Source organism: Entelurus aequoreus, linkage group LG21 (assembly GCF_033978785.1).
Source record: "Entelurus aequoreus isolate RoL-2023_Sb linkage group LG21, RoL_Eaeq_v1.1, whole genome shotgun sequence".
Lineage (NCBI taxonomy): Eukaryota > Metazoa > Chordata > Actinopteri > Syngnathiformes > Syngnathidae > Entelurus > Entelurus aequoreus.
This window is the reverse complement of record NC_084751.1, coordinates 30,572,000-30,596,129: the sequence shown is the minus strand read 5'-3', so window position 1 is coordinate 30,596,129 and position 24,130 is coordinate 30,572,000. Positions and strand designations below refer to the sequence as shown.

General features: G+C 40.1%; 1 protein-coding gene across 1 annotated transcript in view; it reads right to left on the bottom strand.

Moving 5' to 3' along the window:
• Nucleotides 1-676: 676 nt before the first annotated feature.
• Nucleotides 677-24,130, bottom strand: part of LOC133638597 (excitatory amino acid transporter 1-like) — a 33,997-nt gene continuing 10,543 nt past the window's right edge. Inside the window, exons 5-10 of the mRNA XM_062031384.1 lie at nucleotides 19,220-19,506; nucleotides 18,906-19,139; nucleotides 18,604-18,798; nucleotides 17,010-17,144; nucleotides 5,219-5,401; nucleotides 677-1,227 (exon numbers count right to left, since the gene is read on the bottom strand). Of these exons, the coding sequence (XP_061887368.1) occupies nucleotides 1,188-1,227; nucleotides 5,219-5,401; nucleotides 17,010-17,144; nucleotides 18,604-18,798; nucleotides 18,906-19,139; nucleotides 19,220-19,506 (1,074 nt within the window). The 3' untranslated portion in view covers nucleotides 677-1,187. The remainder of the gene's footprint in view (nucleotides 1,228-5,218; nucleotides 5,402-17,009; nucleotides 17,145-18,603; nucleotides 18,799-18,905; nucleotides 19,140-19,219; nucleotides 19,507-24,130) is intronic.

Sequence of the window (24,130 nt, the reverse complement as noted above, 5' to 3'; positions counted from 1 at the left end):
CACTAATTTGCTTCATCACCTAAGACACAATGTCAAGATGTTTTGTTTAGATAGCTTAGAATAAGTTGATTACATAACCTTTACTCCATAAAAGATAGTAAAGTCCTTCCATTTTTCTGTATGCAGCACTCGGTGGAAAACTTTCAGATACTCCTGCCCTATATAAAAAATTAGTTTTTCCAAGCAAATGCAAATAACAATATAATAATACATATTTGAAACGGGCCAGCAGGAAGCAGAGTAGATATGACGAGATAAACTGTCCATTTTGGTGAACAAGAAAATACAGTTACAATATATCCCTTTGAAGAAATCTACACAATATCTACACAAAAGACATATTTTCAATTGTTTTCTTTTATGTTTTTACATTTTCATTAGACTGATATATGTATTGTTGTTGATCTTTCTAAGTCAAACAAAGATGTCCAGCAACTTCACGCATCTTAACACTAAGAAAAGATCTAAGATCCAAATCTTGTCCAAGTGAAAGATGAATAGGGGGTTTCGGGTCAATTGACATTTAAAAACATGGTAAATGTATTGTTTTCTTCGGCTGCAATGAGGTGGCGACTTGTCCAGTGTGTACCCCGCCTTTCGCCCGAATGCAGCTGGGATAGGCCCAGGGTCAAAGCGGTAGAAAATGGATGGATGGATAGATGGATGTTTTCATTGGTCATTTATTTAATTAGTTTTATTATAATCACCCATCCACACAATGACAAACATTTACCACTTCTAATATTGTATAAAATATTGATGAATAAAATTAATACAACAATGAACATTCAATGTTTCAATGAAAAAACAATCTTTCAACCTTTTATATAGTATTTATTTGTCTCACCCGAAAAGGAACTGCATTGATTAAAAATGTCAATAGCCACACGTTTTTTTCAAGCTAGCTATGTATGAAATAATAGTATTATAAAATAGTAATGTTGTATACAGCCTGCCATAGAATTACATACAACCACACCTTAGGAAAAGATCATTGCATCTATATAAATATATTTACATTTCATTAATTTCCTCCATCCATTTTCTTCCACTTATCCAGTTCTGGATCTCAGGTTTGGCAGTCTTAGCCGGGAAACCCAGACTTAACGGTCTCCAGAGACCTCCTCCAGTCATCCATGATGTGTCTGTAGATTGCTGCAGTTGTCTTAACCTAGTCAGGGAGGTGACTAAGAGCCCGATTGTCCATCAGTCAGAGCTGCAGCATTCCTATGTGGAGAAAGAACCTTCCAGAAGAACAACCATCTCTGCACCAATCCAACAATCAGGCCTGTACGGTATAGTGGCAAGAAGGAAGCCATTTCTTGGTCAAAAGTTTGCCAAAATGCACCTGAAAAAATCTCAGACCATGAGAAACAAAATGCTCTGGTCTGATAAGACAAAGCTTGAACTCTTTGGCGTGAATGCCAGGCATCATATTTGGAGGAAACCAGGCACCGCTAATCAACAGGCCACGACAGTGAAGCATGGTGGTGGCAGCATCATGCTGTGGGGATGTTTTCCAGCAGAAACTGAGAGACTAGCCAGGATAGAGGGAAATATGAATGCAGCAATGTACAGAGACATTCTGGATGGAAACCATTGCTTCTCATTTAACCCGATGGAGCTTGAGAGGTGCTGCAAAGAGGAATGTGCAAAGAGGAATGGGCAAAACTGCCCAAAGATAGGTGTGCCAAGCTTATGGCATCGTATTCAAAAATACTTTAGGCTGTAATTGCTGTCAAAGGTGCATCAAGAAAGTACTGAGCAAAGGCTGTGGATACTCCAATGTGACTTTGTTTATTTATTTTTTATTTTTAGTAAATTTGGTAAATGTAAAATAAATTAAAACAATTTTTTCACATTGTCATTATGGGATATTGTCTGTAGAATTTCACCGACAAAAATTAATTTACTCCATTTTGGCATACGGCTGTAACATAACAAAATGTGGAAAAAATAAAGGGGTGTGAATACTTGTCGGATGCTCTGTAGGTCAGTTTTGTATTCTGGTTCAGCTTTCTCTTTTTACAGCGACCACTAGGGATAGGAATAGATACGATTATTTTCCGATTCCGCTTTTGTTTCTGTTAATGATTCGGTTCTTTATCGATTCTCTTATCGATTCTTATTTGGGGGGGAAAAAGAACAAAAGGGTGGATTAGCATCAATTTTGTTTAGTTTAGAAGTAACATGACCTTATAAAGCCAACAGTGAGGTCTCAAGAGGCACATACCAAAAAATATACCTTTCTTGAAAATAAATATAATAAATAAAAATGTTTTTCTGTAGAATTTAACAAAATAAAACATGTGCAAATTACCCACGAATGTAACAATTACAGTACATTAACATTTAATTAAACTATCTCTGTTTGGGGGTTTATTTTTAGGGTTGGAAATGTTTATCTTCCTGGAAAATATATAATGGTGTTACAGGCATAGCCTGGGTCAGCTACGTTTGGGGTCCTCTGTGAACTGTGACCTGACCTGGGGGCGGGTGCATAATGAGAGAGGAAGTGGGTGGCGATAGAGAAAGAAGTGTGCGAGTAGCAGGTGAGAGGAAAAGTTGTTGCTATAAAAGTTATAAGTGCTGGAAGACTGCCGTGTTTGACATTAAAAATAAAGCCTGAATCCTGCAGGGAAAAGCGGCATTATCATTTTTAAGAATCAAGTCTGTGAACTCGTTTAGTTGGTTACCGACTCACAGAGCCAACTAAAGAGGTCGGTATGTCCCAAACTACAGTTCGGGACTAAAGATACTGCCCAATGATAAAAAGGTAACAGTGGGAATGACTGACTGACAATCGGGTTGGGGGAAAACATGCAACTTTTCTCTGACTATAACTGAAAATTCACCTACCTAAAATCAGCAGCATGATCTACTGTGGCAAATGTGTGCAAGCTTTTGACCACAAACGTAGTCACTGCTCTGTGACATCCGTAGTTACAATCTGTCATCTAAATGGGAAGGCATTCATTTCAAGAGATAATAGCAGCTTTGACATGATAGGCGGTGTTAGTTAGTAAATATAGCCAAACTTTGAAACGTTTCCACCACCTGGACACCATGTTTCTCGCTGTCTGACATCACTACGCACATTGCGTAAGACTACGCACTTTGCGTAGTGATGTCATTCCTACCCACAGGAATCGTTAAGGGATCGTTTGAAAAATTAGCAAGCGATACCAAGGAATTGATCAACTGGGGACGGCGTGGCGAAGTTGGTAGAGTGGCCGTGCCAGCAATCGGAGTGTTGCTGGTTACTGGGGTTCAATCCCCACCTTCTACCATCCTAGTCACGTCTGTTGTGTCCTTGGGCAAGACACTTCATCCTTGCTCCTGATGGCTGCTGGTTAGCGCCTTGCATGGCAGCTCCCGCCATCAGTGTGTGAATGTGTGTGTGAATGGGTGAATGTGGAAATACTGTCAAAGCGCTTTGAGTACCTTGAAGGTAGACAAGCGCTATACAAGTATAACCCATTTATCATTTATAACTTGGAACCGGTTTTGATTCCCATCCCTAGTGACCACATTACTGGATTTGCTGCACCTGTCAATCTTACGCTCCAGCCTTTCCTCACCCATGCCTAGGGTTTCGAGATAAGAACAAAACCACACTCTTAACCCAAACGGTGCAATACACCCTTTTCCGGCTGAGAACCATAGCTTTAAATTTGGTGGTGCGTACTGTCATTAAGAAAGCTTAAAAAGACCCACCACAGTATGAAAGTCACAACTAGATTAGGCCATCAGGACCCCATAAATCCGAAAGCCCCCAAACCAGACATCCCCAATGTCTTGGGTGCAACTATGTAAGCTGTCTATAAAAACAATAAACAGAACCATGACAGAGGGCAGCCTTGACGAAGGCCAAAAGTCACTGTGAACAGGCTCTACTTACCGCCGGCAATGCAAACTAGACTCCTGCTTTAGTTGTACTAGGACAGAGTGGCACATGAACTCTGTACTCCTGATGCACCCTGCACAATACACCCTGACATGGTCAAATATATTTTCCAATTCCACAAAACACATATGGACTGGTTGGGCAAACAACCATGCACCATCTGGTACCTTGCAATAGTCTAGAGCTGATCCAGTGTTTTTATGGCTCGGATGAAAAACACATTCCACCTTCTGTACCCAAGGTTTAACTAAAGGGCGGTCAGACGAAAGGGGGACCGGCACTCCGGTCTGCCAATCCAGAGCTACTATTTCTGATTTCCACACAATGTCAACCAGCGCATCTTGTCACTGTGGAGGTTTTGACTACCTCAGATATCTCAGCCACAGAAATAGACATGTCCGCATTCGTGTCCGCAGACGTTGATTCCTCTCGAGAAAGTGTGTCAGTGGGATTAAGAAGAATTCCCTACAATTGAGGTCAGCAGGCCTCCTTCACCACAGTGGGGACTGCCTCACCTGAGGTATTACCTCTTAGAAGCCGACCAAAATTTGTGCTCCATGACCTTACTGAACTCTCCTCTCACACCAGAGTTTTTTGCTCCAACCCCACACACTCCGCTTAACCTGTCAGTACCTGTCACATGCTTCAGGAGTCCCACAAGCCATCATGGCATAAGACTCCTTCTTACCCAGTTTGGTGTCCACCATCGGGTTTGAAGCGTTGCCGCCATGACTTGCAACTACCGCCTTGCAACCACAGAGTCACAGGATTTGGCCTAGTCAGACTTTCACAGACACATTTCATGTAAAACTCTGCCGGAGATGTGAGAAGAAGACTCGACAAACTCTGCTAGGCGTTCCCATAAACTACAGAATGTGATTTGAAAAAAAATTTGGTGAAAGTATAAGAAATATAGTCTCATAGTCCTCAATTTGCTTCCTGTTGACATAGCATCTTTTAGTGGAGTTTATTTTTAACAGACCTTCACTTCCTCTTCAATCAAATGTTGTATTTAGCTGCGCACAAAGCTACACTGACCCGATCTTTGCATTAAAATTACATTAAAGAGCATTTATTCATGTAATAAACCACCACCACTATCGGAGACTAACTATTAAGTTCCACTTGTTTCACTTTTTGAATGGAAGAAGGAATGTTTGTCATTTGTCATTATTCAAACACAACAAAAAGCAAAGGCAGTGTGAAATCAAAATGTAGAAAAAACACAAAAACTAAACAGCATCAGCCTCACCAATTACGCTAAAAGAGAGCAAAGTAGTAAACTACATGCTCGATTCGTTGTGACCACACCTGTTATTTTCCAAATCGCTATTTTGTGAGATGAGCTTGTAAGGCTTCTTCCTCTCTTTCACCTCGAGCACAGAGTTTCCCATCTCCACGTCTTTGCTGCTGAGTTCGTTGCGGGAGAGGAACTCAACAATGCCCGCTCCAATCGAGTCCCCCAAAACATTGGTGGTGGTACGCAGACGGTCCCTATGGCCCAAGAGGAAGAGGAAAAGAACATTTAATATGTGCAGACTATTCTCAGGCCATTCAAATGGACTGTTTCATTTGTCTTAGAAGATGTTTCGCCTCTCATCCGAGCAGGCTTCCTCAGTTCAGTGTTATTGGCCAGATCCAGTCTGAAGGCTGGCGCTAAAGCCCCAACAATTTCTACTCTAAAAAAGAGGAGGGTGTGCGCAAGCAAGGATGGTTTCGCCGTTCTCTTGCGGAGTATAAGAAGGTGAAACGTCTTCTAAGACAACAGTACAGTAGCTATGAATAATGCTATGATAATACAATGACCTGGTTGAATGAAAACATCTATAGACATGTGCAAAGTATGTTATCGTGGTATTGTGATATTATGACAATGCCCTATTTCTCACGGTTGAATTCTGCAATTAGTACAACAACAATTTCTTGTTTTTTGTTTGATTGTCCGACAACGAGCAGCGAGTAGAAGTTTTCACAACCAGCGACATAAATCTGACTAGAATAAGGTCTGTAGATGGAAAAACATTTTCCACTATTGTGAACCCCAACACAAAGGCAAAAGACTGAACCCAGGATATGGCACTGTGACAAAAAAACAAAATTTCCAACCTATATACTTACTGGCATTAACCATTCCTCGAGTTCCTCAATTTGAGTACCTTGATTACAAAAAATGATTGGGGATTTTTCTATTGTATTTCTCAAGTAAAGGCATAGACAATATAAGGGCAATGTACTTTTCCATATTAGAAACAAAAGAGTAGTCATCAGTGTCCATATTAGACATGATGCAACAGTCATCCTGACCTTTTTTGTATTTTTTTAGTGTTGACAAAACCCCTACCCCCCCCCAGTGCTTAAATGGACTAAACTAAATCAATCTGAGATATGAGATATCTGGTAACTTACATACATTTCATGATGTGTGGAGACCTATCTTGGAATACCTGAAACCGTAGTCAACCCCCCCTAATAAGTATCTGTCTTGGCATAATTGATGTGATTGATGAAAGTGGACATTCAACTGATATGTTAAGCCTCTCTGTGTGTATTTTGTTTTTACATGCTATAACCTGTGTAAAAACTTATTCATTATATATTTTTATTTTCATATTTTATTTATTTATTCATTTATTTTATCATATGTGTATATGTTTATATTAAGAAAACTGACAATAAAAATACTTTGAAAAAAAAAATCAATGTGTTGCACTTGGATGAGCTCAGACCCATTTGTAACATATTTGACTTAACTAGGTGGTTCATGGTTAAATGTCTTATTTTTATTATATATTTATAATTCATTTTTAACCAGTTTGCACGCAACTTGCTCATTAAAGACACAAAACAGCGCCGCTAGGGAGGGGAATTGGTAATATTTTTCCGGTTCCAATTTCGCTTTGGATTCTGCTTAACGATTCGGTTCTTTATCGGTTCTCTTATTGATTCTTATTTTGAAAAAAAGATAACAAATAGATGGATTAGCATCAATTGTGTTTAGTTTAGAGCTAACATTACCATACAAAGCCAACGGTGAGGTTTTAAGAGGCACATAGCATAGAAAAAAACTTTTGAAAATAAATTTAAAAAAATAAGTAGAATATAACAAAAAAAAATTATGTGGAAATTACACCAGAATGTAACATTTTGTAAGATGTTTTATACTTTTAAGAATCATGTACCTAGACTATATACCCTGCAATATACCGTGCAAAGCTTTGTTTAGATTTACAAGGTTAAACTAATATAATGACATAGGCTCATAACATGCAACATGAGATAATGCAAACCTTTTGTCATGATGATTTTTATTGCTTGCAGTTTATGAAAACCTTAAATTAATCATCTCTGAAAATTTGGTGTTTTAAAAAAAAACAAAAAAACTGTAAGCCATGATTGTCAAAATGACGTATATTAAATAAAGGCTTGACATAATTAGTTAATATTACATATTGGTTTTACATTTGAAGGTGAATTGCTGACATTAATGGACTTTTACACCGTATTCTTATTTTATGAGTTCCACCTGTACAATATAATGACTATAAAACGTATAATATAATATAATGAAAATGTGGTTGGAGGAAAACATGTTACTTTTCTCCGACTACAATTGAACTTTCACCTACCGAAGGAGCATTTACAGTATGTGACAAATTGTTGGAAGCTTTTGACCACAAACTTAGTAATTTCTCAGTGACATTCGTCGTTCCTGGCCGAGTGGTAGTCTTCCCTGCTGCGGTGACAGCTAGCTGCAGACTGAAGGTATTACTGCACGCCTCCAAACCAGTCAGAATATGTCTCTTCGTGCTCTTCTAAATGAGAAGGCATTCATTTAAATTTTACAAGTAGTAGCGCTAACATTATCAGCAGTATTAGTACCTGTTGTATTTAAGCCAGATGACTGCTGCTGCCTGGGATGAGATCGGTGCGGTTCAAAAATGCGACACTCATTGCATTCTGTTTGTTCAAATGTTTTAGCATGAAATAGCGACCTTGGAATTATTAAAAGTAGCGCAGTTGCTGTCTTTTTTACTAAAATGTCGGCAAACTTCAGTGTTCTTTTTCCATCAGGCACCGCCATGTTACTGACGTCACGAAGCATGTAGCGTAATGACGTCATACCCACCCGGAAAAAAACTTTAAGAAAATCTCTAGACAAACTGGCAAGCAATTCCAAAGACTTGATACAATGCAAACCGGCTCTGAACAAGAACCGGTTTTCGATTCCCATCCCTAAGCGCCGCAAAACAATTTCAGGCTGGATAATTCACACTGCGAGCGCTAAAATGTACATCTCCTCCTCCCGGTATTGTGGCCTTTCAAATAATCAGCATATATTCTTCAGATACTAGGAGACAGACATGCTAAATACATTGTGCACTCTACTTTGCTTATTTAAGAGAAGCAATGCTCTGCGCAAAAGCGATGTAGGTCAGCTTTGCTCGTGCTACCAAGTTTGCACGTGTTTTAATACAAGCAAACCTTTTTTGGTTCAGGCTCTTAGTCTTTTGAGAGCACCAGTGCATTCACATTAAGGAGTATGGAAAAATGCTGTCATTGTCAGTTTGGCCTACCTACCAAAATGGTAGGTGAACAGTGATGTACACGTACCACCATATATAGTCACCATCTTAACGACAGTACATAGCTGAAAGTGGTGGACTACAGTAGATCCCCGTCACTTTCGCTGAAAAAATAGGCCTTTTTTATGCAGAAAACCCACTAAATTTACCCAATGTCACTAATAACTTACACATTTAAGTATATAATGTAGTGTTGTCTCGATACCAATAATTTGGTACCGATACCAAAATTATTTTGATACTTTTCGGTACTTTTCTAAATAAAGGGGACCACCAAGAATTTCATTATTGGCTTTATTTTTAACAAAAAAATCTTAGGGTACATTAAACATATGTTTCTTATTGCAATTTTGTCCTTAAATAAAATAGTGAACTTACAAGACAACTTGTCTTTTATTAGTAAGTAAGCAAACAAAGGCTCCTAATTTAGCTGCTGACGTATGCAGTAACATTGTCACACCGCGGTGAGGAGAGTCTTGTCTTGGTTTTTTCTGTCTTGTGATTTGCATGTATTATTTTGAAAAGCATCTCCTCTTGTTTCAGATCACGGGCCCTTCCTCTTGTGTCACCAGTCTGATGTCATCCCTGACCCTTGATTGTTTCCACCTGTTTCCCATTACCCTCATGTTCCATATAAGCCCATCCCTCCCCTTGTTCTGTGCCAGATTGTCTCGATCCTTCGTGCCTGTCTTGCATCCAAGCTCATGTTCTTGTCTTGCCTCATCCCACGACCACGTTTGTTTATCCAGCATTTTTCTAGCTGTAATTTTGAGTTAACTTTTTCCTCCCTCAGAGCGACCTTTGTTATTTAACCTTTTTCAACCGCAGTGGTGAGTTATGATTTTTTCTTAACATTTCCTTCCTCAAAGTTTGAGTGAATTTTGTTTATATAATTGTTAGAATAATATTGAGTGTAGTAAGTTTTGATAGTCCTTATTTTCTTCCTCCTGTTGGAGCGCTTTTTGTTAAAGTTTTGTATAGCAGATCCGTTGCTAGTTATTTGTCTTATTTTTGTCTATTCCTCCGTTGGAGTGATTTTTGGTTCTTTCCCTTTTTGGAAACGTCTTTTTGATATCATAGTAGTACCCCTTAGTGATTGTAAATTTTCTGCTCTGGAGGTTAAGAGTTATTTTCAAAATAAAAGCCTTATTTAGAACCTCCCATCTCTGCATCTGAGTCCCTTCATTCGCCCAAGCCTGACAAACATATTGTATCATTTTCCATTCTATTATTTTGTCAAAATGATTAAGGACAAGTGTTAGAAAATGAATTATTAATCTACTTGTTCATTTACTGTTAATCTCTGCTTACTTTCTCTTTTAACATGTTCTATCTACACTTCTGTTAAAATGTAATAGTTACTTATTCTTCTGTTGTTTGATACTTTACATTAGTTTTGGATGATACCACAAATTTGAGTATCAATCAGATACCAAGTTGTTACAGGATCATACATTGGTCATTCATATTCAAAGTCCTCAAGTGTCTAGGGACATATTTCCTGAGTTTATAAACATAATATACACTTTTAAACAACGAAAGAAGATGTTGTGATGCCGGTACATTTCAGAGGCTGTATAGTACCGAATATGATTCATTAGTGTCGCGGTACTATACTAATACCGGTATACCGTACAACCCTAACATAATGTCATCATTCAAAAAGAGAAGAAGAAACAGGTAAATATCACAATCATCGCTTACGATAAGTGAGCAACGTAAGTAATCAATTTTGGACAACATTACACTGACAAAATTTGCACTCACAAGTACACCGTGTAAAAAGCAGACTTTCCCATACACACAAACACATACATTTGGACCACCAAAAGTAGATTTGGCACCACCTCATCGTCATTGCTCAAACACAATATAACAGGACTGTTTGTTATTGTAACCTCTCCCCCAAATTAACACAAATAGATTACTGTTGTGTAGGGTTGTTCCGATACCAATAATTTAGTACCGGTACCGGTACCAAAATGTATATTGATACTTTTCGATACCTTCCTAAATAAAGGGAACTACGAAAAATTTTAAAACTGGCTTTATTTTAACAGAAAATTTTACACTACATTAAACACTCACAGTCAAAAACATTTTTTACAAGGTTAAAATATAAATTAAAAGGCATTGAAATGGCATCGACCCTGAAGGGAACGTCTCCCCTGTGCTCCTCGACTACGGTCTGCACCGGACCGAACAGCAGGACAGGTGTAACAACTACATTATTACCTGTCACTTTTTGTGCAGATCTGAATGATTATTATTTAAATGTTTGCCTAAGTTTGAAGCAAAGGTGGTAATACTAATCGCCACGTTTGGCGAGGCGTGTTTTAAAGCAGCTGTTGTGAGAGTAGCGTATGTGCGTGTGTGCTCCTTTAAGAATGGCAGTATGTGGGGTGTGTGATGTGAGTGAGTGAGTGGGCAAGTTAGGAGAGGTAGCGCTAGCATGTGCAGGAGTGTCAATAGCATGGATGGATGGTGCCCAATGGCCTAGTGGTTAGAGTGTCCGCCCTGAGATCGGTAGGTTGTGAGTTCAAACCCCGGCCGAGTCATATTAAAGACTATAAAAATGGGACCCATTACCTCCCTGCTTGGCACTCAGCATCTAGGGTTGGAATTGGGGTTTTTTACAACATGTAATAAAATAAATAGATAACATTTTATGTCATTTACCTTTGTTTCCCATTTCTCTAACAAAGTCTCAGAGTAGTGAGCAGCTAAGGTTGTTGCTTAGAGTCCAGCTTCATACTCCTCAGTAAATATGTTTAAAAGAGTCTGTCCACTTCTCATAAATTTGCATATCGAAGTGTAAAATTTAAAAAATAATAATAAACATCACAAAAGTGCATATAGGTTAAAGACTACAACTGAGTAAAAACACTCCAAAATAGTTGTCCGACAAAAGTTTCTGCAGGTCGAAAATTATTTTCTTTCTTCTTTCTCTCTGTTGTCAAGTATGTTGTAAAATACACAATGAATAGGAAATAAACAAGTCATCGAGCATTCTGTAATGGCGGCTGTTGTGTTCGAAAAATACGTTTTTGAAACGTCCTCAACTGTGTTCAACCAATCAGCATTCGACAGCACAGCCCGCCCCCGATAAGGTTCCAGGAACCTTCCAAAAGTCTGACCTAGCTGGCAGGAACTGAAAAAAGTTCCTGAAGAACTAAATCTACCCGGGTAGTTTTTGGTGGAAACACAGATGAACTTTATTTCCCCGGGTAAATGGTAACATTTTGTGAGAATTTGATATTTTTAAGTGTTCTTTTTTAATCCATAGTCATGTTTAAAGCAGCTAGTATTTTCCAATGTAGTGTGTCTGCTAGTAAACTCTGTGTTTTACCTTGAAGGCGCTGTGCTGTCCGCGTAGGGGTATTACATACTCCCTTTTTGTGGAGGAGGCCTTATCGGTTTAGAACAAAAAGGCTGTATTTCTTTCTGGGCGGGAGGGGCTGTTTTTGTACTAAATAAGGTGACTCTTTCCGTTTGATTTTTAGACCACTTCTTGATGCTGCTATTATCGCATTGTAAGGGCTGGTCTCCTAAAGCTTTAGTAAAACTTGGTAAAATTGCTCTTCTGTCTTGATGGTCCTTCTTACCCAACATATATGTCATCCGAAAGAATTTGGGATTGACCAGTGTGTTTTATTCCCTGAGAAGAAGACTGGTCGGACGCAACAATTTCTGTAAAAGTTCCTGCTGTGTAAAAGGGCCTCTTGTTACAACGTTAACTTTGTCTAGATAATCGAATTAGATTGTCTTCACGATACTCCGCCAAAACTGACCCTGGTGGTGCCGATCCGAGCAACTCTACCCAATCTTTACTGTGTTTATCTGAGTGTTTTAGTCTTTTGATGTGAAAAAAGTCGCAAATGAGATATTTTAATTCGTGGGGATCCTCATTAGCTGATCTCATGTGTCACACTCAGTTCACCAAGAAGGGATGTTTTAAGTGTGATTTTATATATTTATATAATTGTGTGCTTTTATTGTATTGAGCAGTTTTAACTGGTGGCTATTAGGGTGTCGCGACGGAGGAGCAGGGACACGCCGCACGAGAGGACTGGACTAGCGGGAGTGACGTGCAGGGACACAGAAGGGGTCGAGTGTCTGACGCAGAGCAACACACTGGAGTGACGACGCAAAGCAGAGAGACGGCAGGTGACCAGGACGAGCACATGCTGACGGTAGATATCGGCTAAACACTCACAATACGCTAAGTAAAGGGAAGCGAAATAATTATGTGCCTGGTGGGCATGTTTGTTTATGACAAGCTGTCACTTACTGCTCAGTGAGTGCACCCTTGTGCTCTCCTCACAGCGGCGTCGCAGGAAAGACTGGAGCAGGAGGCCGTAGCCAAGCTGTAAGAGGTCAAGGACTACATACCCCTCTTCCAGGGTTCTAAAACCCTGGAAGAGGGGTATGTAGTGGAATTTTTTGACCTTTTGAACCATATTTTGTGTCTGTCGAAGTCCGAAAAGAGAATGAGGTCGAAAAGCATTATGTCTGCTCATTTCTCTTTTTTCTATTCTGAACCATTGAAGGAGCATATGTGGGTTATAGTTGAACGAGTGGTCGGCCTGACCATTCTACAAAATGTTTTGATTGTTTGTTATGGCTAAAGGATTCAAGTAGGTTTCAGAATAAAAAGGTCCAAAACAACGGGACTTTGACACATGAGGAAAACACATAAATGGCCAAGTAGACCAAGTCTACGTGTGATTCGCATGATTCTCGATTCATCCAACGTCTCCGGAGGACGTTGTCTGTTTGCATTGGCAACTCAATCCAACCTTGTACCATTTGATTATGGGTAAATAAAACTTTTGTACTAAATTCACTTTTGTTGCTGTTTAAGATTCGGACCTTCCACCACACAGCCACCCACTGGACTCCTCTTCCTCCCAGCAAAGAAAGGCAGCTGGAACAAATCCGGTGGCTTCCATTACAGCCCAAGAAGTGTCGCCTTTTCCAACAATAGCTGACTTACCTTGGACATGTGATCAGTGAGAGGGGTGTGGCTACTGACCCAGTCAAGACTACAGTAATGGAAGACTGGCCTGTGCCCCAGATGGTAAAACAAATAAAATAAGTTCTTGGTTTATTCCTGAGTTTTCAAAGATTGCGGCACCTTAAATGCATTGACACGTGGAACCTCTCATGATAAGAAGTCAGCGCCAATCAGCTGGTCCCCTGAATGTCAGCAGGACTTTGGACAGTTAAAGGAAGACTTGATAAATGCACCTAATTAGGCATATGCAAGGCCTGGGAGAAGTTCTGGCCCAAGTACAGGAAGGGAAGGAGAGTGTGATCGCCTATGCCAGCCGCAGTCTCCATCCAGCCGAGCGCAACGATCAGAATTACATTTCATTTAAAGTGAAGCTGTTGGCTTTAAAACGGGCAGTAACTGAGAAATTCGAAGACTATCTCCATGGTATGGAATTAAATGTTTTTACAGACAACAACCCATTGGAAATTTGGACACAGCTCGGCTGGGAGCAGTGAAACAGAGATGGGTGGCCCAACAAGCAAACTTCAAGTACACCATTAAATATTGGCCAGGTACGCAAAATAAGAATGCTGATGCTCTTTCCAGGTTGCAGGGACAGAAGGGGGAGGTTGTGCAAGCAGACCAAGTAACAGTTGACACAGAAGAGACTTGGGGGGAACAACAGACACGAGACATAGACCTTGCCCAAGCACGTCAGTGGAAAGAGCAACAGGTACTACGGCCAGAGGTATGTACTACTTCATTACCCTACCTTGGACAGTTACTGAAAGAGTGGGATAATATACTTTTGCCCAATGGTATACTAAGCAGAGTTGTTAAAGAAGGCTGGTTCCAACTTGCAAATCTTTCAAGTTGTCATTCCCAAGCAGAAAACCTACCGTGCATGGAGACAATACCATGAAAGAATGGGCCACTCCAGCAGTGCAAGGACATTAACAACCCTACAACAGCGCTGTCATTGGCCTGGGATGATGAGAGATGTGAAGATTTGGAAAGCTACCTGCCGGCAATGCATTTGTAAAAAGGCGGGACCAGAGGGGAAAGCACCGTTGGTACCCATTCCAATATCATACCCATTCGAATTGGTCGGAAATTGGATTATATCTCATTGGGCCGCCCAGGGGACCAGTACCCTTATATCCTTGTCATAACAGATCTGTTTTCTAAATATGCAATAGCTGTCCTGACAAGAGACCAGTCGGCCAACAATACAGCTCCGGCTTTGTGCAACAATCACGTTCAGATTTTCGGCTGCCCTGAATGCATCCTGACTGAGCTACATTTGAGTCTTCACTAATACAAGAGCTGTGTCAGTTGTATGGATGCCAGAAGAGTCGCACAACGGCATATCACCTACAGGGGAATGGGGCCTGCGAATGGTTCAACCAGACTTTATTGGGACTGCTAAATTCTCTGAATGAGGCAGAACAGGCACTTTGGCCCAATTGTTTGCCAGACCCTCAACCAAGCCTACAATAACACTGTCCACGGCACCACTAAGATGACCTCACATCATGTAGTCTTTGGAAGGCATGTTCGACTGCCTTTTGATTGTGTGACTGGCTTGGGTCCCACTGTGGCGCATAACACTCTGCAAGGTTGGGTGAAACGACACCAACAATCCCTACACCAAGCATATCAAACAGTAAAGACTCACACACAACAGCGACAAGAGCAAGACAGGACCCCTACATTCAAAGAGCCAAGCTGACCCCTTTGCTACCTGGTCAGCGAGTTTATATTTGCAACTTTCGCAGAAAGGCCAGCGGGAAGTTGGCTCCAAGATGGAACCCAGAGAACTTTGTGGTAGTGCAACAATTGCGCAAGAACCACCTAGTATATGTTCTGCGGCCAGAAGGTAGGCACGGGCCCACAAGCACTGTTCACTGCAATAACCTCAAGCGTTGTCCTCTAAATGTGATGCAGGAAGCTTCGGTGACAACCGAGCAGGAACGCACAGTGATGGAGCCCCAACTGCTCCCACCCCCTACCGGGTTGTTACCAGGATTAGTTTTAAGTTCTATTCAGCCCCCAGCAGCAGAGACGGTAGCTCCAGTATCGTCCGAAACGGCTGATTCTCCAGAACATCCAGCAGTCCCCATCAGTGAGCCAGAACTATGTATAAGGCACTCAGAGAGGTAACTTTGGGCTCCCTCCAACACGGTATCGCATCAAATAAGTAGTCGGGATGTTAAAAGGAGGGGGGGAGGAGAAATGTCACACTCAGTTCACCAAGAAGGGATGTTTTAAGTGTGGTTTTATATTTTACTTGGTATGTTTTATATTGTGTGATTTTATAGTTTTATATAATTGTGTATATAATTGTGGAATTACTTTTTTAGCTGGAATTGAATCATTTAAACAACTGTTGGTATATTTTTCTTAACAGTAGAACTTTGCCTTGTCATTTCTGGTAGACGTTAAAGTAACTTTGCCTTGCGCGACACATGTATATATTTGTCTTATTGTCGACTTATTGTCCACTAAGGGCAAAAGCTAAGGAATCAGATTCAACTATGAAAATCATTAGTTAAAGGCAGCCCTGAAGGGTTTTGATGACAGTATTTCATTTAGAGGCGGTCAGTTTGAAGACACTAGCTTATTTTTTTTTTACCAGTAATGCTCATAATGTTTAATACCATTTAATCATTGTAATGTTTTATAGGATATCAAATATTACAATCAAACAAATCTTACTGTATTTTAGCCCAGGGATTAGTGCGTGTGCCTCAAAATACGAAGGTCCTGGGTTCGATCCCCGGGCTTTCTGTGTGGAGTTTGCATGTTCTCCCCGTGACTGTGTGGGTTCCCTCCGGGTACTCCGGCTTCCTCCCACCTCCAAAGACATGCACCTGGGGATAGGTTGATTGGCAACACTAAATTGGCCCTACTGTGTGAATGTTGTCTGTCTATCTGTGTTGGCCCTGCGATGAGGTGGCGACTTGTCCAGGGTGAACCCCGCCCTCTGCCCGAGTGCAGCTGTGATAGGCCCCAGCACCCCCGCTGCCCCATTACCATGAACAATGTGATAAATATGTAACATGGTACATCTGTGACATGAATTTGTTTGGTATATTTTAAAGAAAACATCACAAAATTGTGTGGTATATCCACCATTGCTTTACCTTAAGCACAAATGGATCTGGCTGTGTACGAGCTAAGTCTGGTTTACAAACATTAAGTGACTTTAAAGAGGACAGACGTTCATATTTGGACCATCCAAGTTAAAAGAGACAGGGACTTTTCCTGATTGCCCCAGTTAGCCAAGCAATTTATGAGACGGGTATTCTAAATGGAATGATTAATTTGGGAAACCTAATTATGTTTCTATGTTAAAACTCACTCCAGAAAACATTGAATACAAAAGGAAAGATGTGGAGCAGGACTTAAGGGAAAAAGGAGAAGTGTGTCACTAGGTGGTAGTAGAGATGGAAGTCATCTAGCGATGATTCATGGTGGATGCATGTGGAATGATACATTTGTGAAGGTGCAGGATACTCACAGGAACCAATCGACCGCAATGATTAGAGTGATGTCATCAGTTGGAAGTCCAACAGAGGTCAATACAATCACCATAGTGACCAGGCCTGCTTGTGGGATGCCAGCCGCACCAATACTTGCCGCAGTCGCTGTAATACTTGGTTAAAACAACAAGCAATTATTTACTCATAGGCCTTTTACAAACCCCAAAACCAGTGAAGTTGGCACCTTGTATAAATAGTAAATAAAAACAGAATACAATTATTTGCAAATCCTTTTCAAACTAAATTCAATTGAATAGACTGCAAAGACAAGATACTTAACGTTCAAACTGGTAAACTTTGTTATTTTTTGCAAATATTAGCTCATTTGGAATTTGATACCTGCAACATGTTTCAAAAAGCTGGCACAAGTGGCAAAAAAGACTGAGAAAGTTGAGGAATGCTCATCAAACACTTATTAGAAAAATCCCACAGGTGAACAGGCTAATTGGGAACAGGTGGGTGCCATGATTGGGTATTAAAGCAGCTTCCATGAAATGCTCAGTCATTCACAAACAAGGATGGGGCAAGGGTCACCACTTTCTGAACAAATGCATGAGCAAATTGTTGAACAGTTTAAGAACAACATTTCTCAAGGAGCTATTGCAAGGAATTTAGGGATTTCTGTAATATCATCAAAAGGTCCAGAGAATCTAGAGAAATTACTGCACGAAAGCGATGATATTTTTACGGACCTTCGATCCCTCGGGCGGTACTGCATCAAAAAGAGACATCGGTGTGTAAAGGATATCACCACATGGGCTCAGGAACACTTCAGAAAACCACTGTCAGTAACTACAGTTTGTCGCTACATTTGTAAGTGCAAGTTAAAACTCTATTATGCAAAGCGAAAGCCATTCATCAACAACACCCAGAAATTCCGCCAGCTTCGCTGGGCCCGAGCTCATCTAAGATGGACTGATGCAAAGTGGAAAAGTGTTCTGTGGTCTGACGAGTCCACATTTCAAATTGTTTTTGGAAACTGTGGACGTTGTGTCCTCCGGACCAAAGAGGAAAAGAACCATCCGGAACATCTGTGAAGGCACCATTAATGGTGAAAGGTACATACAGGTTTTGGAGCAACATATGTTGCCATCCAAGCAACGTTATCATGGACGCCCCTGCTTATTTTTGCAAGACAATGCCAAGCCATGTGTTACAACAGTGGCTTCATAGTAAAAGAGTGGCCTGCCTGTAGTCCAGACCTGTCTCTTATTGATAATGGGTGGCGCATTATGAAGCGTAAAATACGAACAACTCAAGCTGTACGTCAAGCAAGAATGGGTAAGAATTCCACCTAAAAAGCTTCAAAAATTGAGTGTTGTTAAAAGGAAAGGCCATGTAACACAGTGGTAAAAATGCCCCTGTGCCAACTTTTTTGCAATGCGTTGCTGCCAAGTTAATGATTATTGGCAAAAAAAAAATTAGTTTCGAACATTAAATATCTTGTCTTTGCAGTGCATTCAGTTGAATATAAGTTGAAAAGGATTTGCAAATCATTGTATTCTGTTTTTATTTACGATTTACACAACGTGCCAACTTCACTGGTTTTGGGGTTAGTATATCTATTCTTACCTGATTGTGATTATTTGACCGAAGTTCATCTCCATGTTGTTGACTTGAGCAATAAAAATAGCTGCCAGAGCCTCGTATAGGGCGGTACCGTCCATGTTGATGGTAGCCCCCACCGGCAAAATAAAGCGAGTGATTCGCTTGTCAATTTTGTTGTTCTCCTCAAGACATTTGAAGGTGACAGGGAGTGTGGCAGAGCTAAGAAAGGACAAATAAAATGTTTGCACCGAGAAACCTCAATTGGGAGCTTTTGATTTAGGGGCGCATGGAGATTATATTAAGATATTGCGACACATGAACCTCACCTGGAGGAGGTGCCCAATGCTGTGACCAGAGCTTGTAGAAGACCAGCAATGAAAATGAAAGGGTTCTGCCGAGTGATGACAAAATATAGAGTGGGCAGAATTAGAACGCCGTGGATCATTAAGCCGATGATAACCGTGATGGTATACATTCCCAACTGGCCCCCCATCTGTGTCAGATCATCCATCTCCACTATTTTCCCTGCAATTAGAAACAAAATACCAATGGGGGCATACCTGTGAGAAGGAGAAGGTAAAGTTAGAGAGAAGTGTGACTGCAACATGTGCGTTAAAGGAAGAGGGAAGTGGAGTTTTACCACATGATGATGGCAACCAAGCGCATGATCGCTTCATTGAGGCTGTCAAAGAAATCCCTCAGAAGCTGGCCTTGTTCTTTCATGTTGCCAATTATTAGCCCGAAACACATCGAGAAGACCACCAGCCCGAGCGCGTTTACGCCATTCACCTGACCGGGCACTGGAATCACTTCCTCTCGGCTGATCTCCATCACCTCCTGGGTGCCGTTGGTCGTGTTGAAGAGGGTGTCGTTCACTGTCACTGTCACTGTCACATGAACAGTTCGCTTTCCATATTTGGTTTTAAACTGGACATAAAGGAGAAGCAAGCATTAAACAAGCCAAGCAATTACACATACTGCATCATCATTGTATACAGTTTAAAATGTCATGATGTGGATGCAAAATGAAAGGTCACTCAGCGGAGTTCCGCTCAATAATATTGATATCAAAGTACAGACTAGATGTGGTAGGCAACAATTCCACTTTTTTCTACTTTTACAAATTGGGATGAAGTGCCAGATTATCATCAAGGGATGCAATAATTTAACTGTACGATAGAACGCAGATATTTTCAAAATGACATTCTTCAATGTCTCTGGTATGGTCTCAAAAATAATTTTCTTAGAAAGTAAGTGATATGCCAGACCCTTCTCGAATTTGCAATGTTGTGATCACGCCAAACTATGTAAATTCAACCAATCCCCTTGAATTACGCACAACCTCGCAACTTTGTCCAATTCCCGCAATTTCCAGGCACATTTTGGCCAATCATTATTATTTTTGCAAGTCAAATTTGTCCATGAGTGGTGCTCAAATGTGTACCGGTACAATCAACTGTCTAACACAGAGGTGTCCAATACTCTGAGACCATTTTTGGCTTGCAGATAGTTGTTTTTGGTCCTTAACATGTTTAAAAATAAAACAAATAATTTTTTAATGAGGTACTGTATGTCCGTACCTTCCGTTCATTCTATTTTTTTCTGTTTTCATTTCTGAAACAAAAGTTGGACAACTATTTAATGACACTTTTTTAAAACGACAATAGGACTCCGGCTGAACAAAGATGTTACCGTTATGATAAAAACATGCTAAATGCAAAGGAAAAGCTAAAACACTGCTTTCGGTTCAATTTGTGATCACCCAGATAACTACACATTTTTGCATTTTGAATGAACTTACATTCAATTTTTGTGTTTATCTGAAAAAAATAAAAATAAAAAACATAAAAGGAAAACAGCACAAAATCCAATTTAATGGCAATATTTTAATGAAAATCAACCCTTTTTTGTTTGTTTTAAAATCTGCCATATATAATAAAAATCTAAAAACGGCCCTAATTCAGATTTTTGATTTGCGTTTCAGAATTGGAAATGGAATGAACGGAAGGTCACGGACCGAGGTATATTAGATATAACAACTATTTGCTTTGTCACCTATAACACAAAATCTTAGATACCATTTGTCATAACGTGGACTGTGGGATGTTTGTTTTCCCGAGATGCAAGTAAAGTTGGACTGGACATGGCGTGAAGGTAGATACATATTTGTTTTAACACTAACAAACTACAAAAAGGGGTACAAACAAAAGGCGCGCTCACAGGCGGAGATAAACTTGGCTAAGAAAACAAAACTTGCACAAAGGCAGAAACTATGAACATGAAGCAAAACTCGCTAACTGTGATATGAAAAAACAAAACTTACGTGGCATGGCATGAAGCATAACTATGAACAGGCATGAGTATCAGAAGTAAACAGAGTTAGCATGGGTGTCAGAAGTAATGTCGCCAGGCTGACTTCCTGGCAACAATGGGCTTAAATAATACAGACATGATTTGTGACAGGTGCGCGAGTGCAAAACGTGAGACAGGTGAAACTAATGAGTAGTCATGGTGACAAGGCAAGGGAGTGAAAGCAGGAACTGAAAAGTGTCCAAAAACCAAGCAGAACATAACTAAACAAAAACATGATCAACCGACATGACACCATTGTTTTTTCCAATTAGGTTATCATATACTGATGTACAATGAATTTGTTTTAATATCAATAATATACAAAATATATCAACTTGGCCCCCCGCATTCTTTCATTTTTCGTTATGCAGCCCTCTGTGAAAAAAGTTTGGAATGCCCTGCTGTAACCAATTTAATATGATGCAGCATCCACTGTTTTGTTTGTTTTTCTTGTGTGGACAAACCACGAACAATAACAACAATAACTCAACATTTATAGCTCTAACAGCGCAAATGTCATAAACACTTGTAGTTTAGCCCCTTTTCTGGGCTAAACTACAAGTACTACTGTACTACATGGGTAGTGTAGTACAGTACTGTATACAAACATTAGGACAGCCACGTCCTCACGTCGTCGTTGACAATGACAAGATGTGTATGTATGATTATAATCCCTCATCGTCTCTCATTTTAGGGAGGTGTGGCTGAGGCCTTGGTATTACCTCACATTGTAGCGCTGGGGAGTAGAACTACAAGCTGTAACTAATATTACTGTACTACGTTAAGGAATAAGCAACTTTACAATGCTAAAATTAAAACAATCATTCACATTTCCCAAACTTTTACTTCTATATACTATTTCAACTATAGCATGCCAAACCTTCCTAAAAGTAAGCTATTGTAAATTTTGTCATTCTTTTGTAAATTATTGTCGATGAAATATCAAAAATAAATATAAATATGATAATATATGGACACCTTAGCCTGTGTTTCCTTATCTTCGGTGTTTGTCTGTCATTGGTATTTTCTAAAGATGTCCGATAATATCGGACTGCCGATATCGGCCGATAAATGCTATAAAATGTAATATCGTAAATTATGGGTATCGGTTTCGAAAAGTAAAATGTATGACTTTTTAAAACACCGCTGTATGGAGTGGTACACGGACGTAGGGAGAAGTACAGAGCGGCAATAAACCTTAAAGGCACTGCCTTTGCGTGCCGGCCCAATCACATAATATCTACGGCTTTTCACACACACAATTGAATGCCATGCATACTTGGTCAACAGCCATACAGGTCACACTGAGGGTGGACGTATAAACAACTTTAACACTGTTACAAATATGCGCCACACTGTGAACCCACACCAAACAAGAATGACAAACACATTTCGGGAGAACATCCGCACCGTAACACAACATAAACACAACAGAACAAATACCCAGAACACCTTGCAGCACTAACTCTTCCGGGACGCTACAATATACACCCCCCGCTAACCCCTACCCCACCCCCCACCCCCACATCAACCCCGCCCCGCCCACCTCAACCTCCTCATGCTCTCTCATGGAGAGCATGTCCCAAATTCCAAGCTGCTCTTTTGAGGCATGTTAAAAAAAAATAATGCACTTTGTGACTTCAGTAATATATATGGCAGTGCCATGTTGGCATTTTTTTCCATAACTTGAGTTGATTTATTTTGGAAAACCTTGTTACATTGTTTAATGCATCCAGCGGGGCATCACAACAAAATTAGGCATAATAAAGTGTTAATTCCACGACTGTATATATCGGTATCGGTTGATATCTGAATCGGTAATTAAGAGTTGGACAATATCGGAATATCGGATATCGGCAAAAAAGCCATTATTGGACATCTCTAGTATTTTCTTAAGCTTATTATAACATTTTTAATACTTTTTTTTAATTTTATTTAAGCCCTGCATGCCTGTGTGTGTTCTTACAAGGGGTGTGACTGCATTGTAGATACAGCGGATTTTGGTTTCAAAGTCTTCACAATAATGCTGTGACGCGTGACGGACATTTTCTTTGAGTTATGTTGCTAACAAACAGACGAACAAACCCTGGTGAAAACAATATGTTTTTGGTGGAGGTAACAAAGTCTGCATTCTGCAAAGCAAAGCGCGCAACTTTCTTCTTGAGTGTTTCCAAGGCGACACAAAGCCAGCAGGTCACGTCGCAGCTAACAGAGAGAAATCGCCCCAAAAAAATGTTCAACGCGGGAAATATTCAGTAAAGTGAAAAACTACTTGATAAATCCTCAATTAATTTATCTATTTTCCACCGCGTGTCTCTCTCGATGTTTCGGGGAGCAGGGGCCTATCCAGCTGCAATTGGGCAGAAGGCAGCGTACACCCTGTACAAGTTGCCTGACACTTCATTTGACACACTATAACATCTTTCAGTCTTTTTTTTTTTTTACATATACCACAATAGTATCGTATTGTGGCCTTAATATCGTGATAATATCATACTGTGAAATTTTGATACCGTTATAGCCCGAGTTCCTACCCTTGCAAAGTTGCTGTAAATGTGATAGTTTTTTCTTGAAGACGATTAAAGTATCTAAGTTCTTTCAGCATTTTCTCCAGCACAATTCAACTCAACTCAATGTACAAACCCAAAACCAGTGAAGTTGGCACGTTGTGTAAATCGTAAATAAAAACAGAATACAATGATTTGCAAATCTTTTTCAACCTATATTCAATTGAATAGACTCCAAAGACAAGATATTTAATGTTCGAACTGAGAAACACAACTTTTAAAAAAAAAAAATCATTAACTTAGAATTTATGGCAGCAACACATTGCAAAAAAGTTGTCACAGGGGCATTTTTACCACTGTGTTACATGGCCTTTCCTTTTAACAACACTCAGTAAACGTATGGGAACTGAGGAGACCATTTTCCCATTCTTGCTTGATGTACAGCTTAAGTTGTTCAACAGTCCGGGGTCTCCGTTGTGGTATTTTAGGCTTCATAATGCGCCACACATTTTCAGTGGGAGACAGGTCTGGACTACAGGCAGGCCAGTCTAGTACCCGCACTCTTTTACTATGAAGCCACGCTGTTGTAACACGTGGCTTGGCATTGTCTTGTTGAAATAAGCAGAAGCGTCCATTATACCCTTGCTTGGATGGCAACATATGTTGCTCCAAAACCTGTATGTACCTTTCAG